At 42.9% G+C, this 3,341-nt stretch overlaps 1 protein-coding gene across 1 annotated transcript in view; it reads right to left on the bottom strand.

Annotated features, from left to right (window-relative positions):
• Positions 1-3,341, bottom strand: part of KCNIP4 (potassium voltage-gated channel interacting protein 4) — a 239,293-nt gene that overhangs the window by 468 nt on the left and 235,484 nt on the right. The window contains exons 6-7 of the mRNA XM_007953764.2: positions 2,679-2,783; positions 2,078-2,140 (exon numbers count right to left, since the gene is read on the bottom strand). Coding sequence (XP_007951955.1) covers positions 2,078-2,140; positions 2,679-2,783 — 168 coding nt within the window. The remainder of the gene's footprint in view (positions 1-2,077; positions 2,141-2,678; positions 2,784-3,341) is intronic.

Raw genomic sequence — 3,341 nt, 5'->3', positions numbered from 1 at the left:
TTGTTGTTGTTATGTGCCGTCGAGTCGGACCCGACTCATAGCGACCCCTCCTTGGGTTTCCGAGGCAGTATCACTACGGAAGTAGGATTGCCCAACCTCCCTTCCGAGGAGTGGCTGGTGGGTTTGAACTGCCAGCCTTCTGGTTAGCAGTCAAGTGCCTTAGCCACTATGCTACCAGAGGCTTGGCGATAGTAAAGAATATTTCTGAAATCATGATGCCAGAATGGACACTAGAGGGAGCAAATGCCAGCACTGGCCTTCCAGGTAGATCAGAGACCAAATTAGGTTTTTTTTAATTTACTTTTTATTTTTATTATAAAAAAAAACCGAAGGAAATGGTCTTTGTGTCAGCTCTGAGCAAATTTCATGAGGATTGGAGCTTGGGGCAGGGAGGAAAGGTGATGGCTTTGAGAGAAGGAACATGTTTGCTGTAATCACCCCTTTCTTTCCGTGTCTTCAAAAAAAAATGAAAAACCAAAACACACTGCCCTCAAGTCGGCCCTGACCCATAGCAACCCCTCCTTGGGTTTCTAAGGCAGTATCACTGTGGGAGAAGCTCTGGTAGCATAGTGGCTAAAGCACTTGACTGCTAACCAGACGGCTGGCAGTTCAAACCCACCAGCCACTCCTCGGAAGGAAGGTTGAGCAATCCTACTTCTGTAGTGATACTGCCTCGGACACCCAAGGAGGGGTCGCTATGAGTTGGGGCCGACTCGACGGCACATAACAACAACAGCAACATCACTGTGGAAGTAGATTGCCCAGACTTCCTTTGGAGGAAACTTTGTTGTTGTTAGGTGTAATGGGGTCTTTTGAAAATGAGTGGTTTCTTTATGTTGGGAAAGGGATTTGTTGGGAGTAGCCAACAAGTTGCTCATTGGCTATCCAGCTTGGTTTATTCCTTAGAAAAGACTTAAGGGGACAGAGATGGGGCCTTATAGAGGTACTTGGCAGTTGTATGTGAATGAATGGCACCTGGTAGTTTATAGTCGGTCAGTGATGGCAAACTAATAATGACTTTTGCTGCTGGAAAACAATAATAATATTGCCAGTAAGGAGGTTAATGTCACCCAGTTAATTATCCAAAGACCACCATAGGGAAATATGAATTGAGAAACTGAGGCGAGCATCAGGAAGGTTGAACCACCAACAAACTTGTCCCATGGTTAAATAATTACATGTCAAATCAAATAATTCTTCATAAGCTAATACTGTCTCCCACCCCTTGATGGGCAAACCTCCTGTATTTCTCCTCTAAGAGAATAAGAGAATTTTCCACTCTATTCTTTGCTACTGAAGGCCACTATTGGATTCAGCCAAAAAGTCATTTCTTGTCCACATGCACTAAAAATACTGAGATTTCTCTTGATTTCTAATCCTGTGGAGATACAGATAATATACATGTCATATGCTAACTCTGGGAAAAGAACAAGTATCATGCTTTATCTGCAGCAGTGAATACTATCTAAAGGATTTGAGGAAGAAGAGTGGTATGTGCAACTTCTACATGCATTGCCTGCCTCAGAGTAGAAACTAAATGTTGGCTGATGCAGTCTATGAATGAGTGCTTGTTTTCACACTGGCAAGTAGCTCTCAGCTGTGCATAAATGGTAAGCCTGGGAGTAGGACCTTCATATTTTGCTAGACCCCTCTGAGCACCGATGATAGCACTCAGGTCAGATTGACATATTGTGGTGGCTTTCATGTTGCTGTGTTGCTGGAAGCTATGCCACCACTATGTCAAATACCAGAAGGTTCACACATGGTGGACTGGCTCCAGCAGAGCTTACAGAGATTAGGAAAGAAAAGCCTGGAGATGTATCTCCAAAAATTAGCCAGTGAAACTATGCATCCCACCAGAATATAGTCCAATACACTGCTGGAAGACGAGACCCCTAGGTTGGCAGGCACTGGGAATACACGGTTGCCAAATGGACTCAAGGATGCAGCACTCTTGGGCGTGGTGCAGGGTGGTGTAACGTTCATTCTGTGTTTGGAGACAGAGCTGACTTACACACTACCGAGTCCTCTAGCTGTCAGGAAAGCAAAGGGTGAGTTCCTTCACTATCCTACTTACTTTTTGGCAGCTTTCGATGAACTCATCTATGGTAACCACCCCATCTTTATTTTTGTCCATTTTCTGTTGAGGAAGAAAAGTAAAATTTTACTCAGACTTGTACCTTGATACCCTCACACCTGAAACAAAGGAGTGCAAGCCGATGTAAAGAAAGCCTGGGTGCTGGCCTTGTTTTGTGGGGAGGAATTGCTTCATAGCACAGGCTAATCATCTCTTAGAGATAATGACATGGATGGCTCCTTTGAGGCTGTCCTGCCTTCTAGCTGTAAACCTCAGGTAATATATTGAGACTTTCAGAATATTGTCTTCTTCCTCTGCAAAATGGAACTAAATGAGGATTTATAATTTTGTAGGGTTTTTAGGAGAACTCAATGTAAAACCTAATATGTGAAATGCAATGTGTCCTGCTGGATAGTGTTCTGTCTAGGCTATAGTGAGTGCTCAGAAAGTAGTAAATCAGTAAGATGGTAAATATTTTAATCTTTGACCCTTACAATAAGAAAATTATTTTCTTTATATTCTTTGGAGAATCATTTTTTGTAAGCATCAGGGAATTTGCTCTTCATTTCACTCCCTCCCTGACTTCTCTCTTCGTTCCTACCTGGAAGAATGTCTCCACGTGTTGTCTGGGTGCATCTTCTTTGAGGACAGGATATGTACATTTTCCCATCATGTCGTATATGGCTTTCATGATATCCAGCATTTCCTGAAAAGTCAAAGGCACTCACATGAGGCTGCATGAAATACACTGAGAAGCGTTGACAGATTTTTCCCACTCAATTTCAATTTTTAAATTATTTTATTCATCATTGAGTGCCTATTGGTTGTTCCAGAAGAAAAGTCTACAGCTTGATGAATGGAAGGCATCAGAATCAGAGTATAAGAATCAACTCAAGGGTTCAAAATGAAGCAAGTCCCCATTATCTGGCATCCTCAGGAAAGGAATTCTCTCTAATTAAATATTTGGATTTCCATAGGCTACTCATAGACTACCTTTGTTTTATATATTTAAGGAGCTCTGGTGGTGCAGTGGGTAAGGGAACTGGCTGCCAGCCAGAAGGTACAAATCCATCAGCTGCTCCATGGAAGGCAGAAGAAGTAATCTACTTCCATAAAGATTTACAGCCTTGGCAATCCAATGGGGATCACTACGAGTTGGAATTGACTTGATGGCTGTTGTTGTTGTTGTTATGTGCCATCGAGTCGGCCCCGACTCATAGTGACCCCTCCTTGGGTTTCTGAGGCAGTATCACTACGGAAGTAG

Source organism: Orycteropus afer, unplaced genomic scaffold (genome assembly GCF_000298275.1).
Source record: "Orycteropus afer afer isolate SDZICR_OR568_19922 unplaced genomic scaffold, OryAfe1.0 scaffold00411, whole genome shotgun sequence".
Classification (NCBI taxonomy): Eukaryota; Metazoa; Chordata; class Mammalia; order Tubulidentata; family Orycteropodidae; genus Orycteropus; species Orycteropus afer.
Note: the sequence above shows the minus strand (reverse complement) of the source record. Positions and strands in the feature narration are given on the sequence as shown.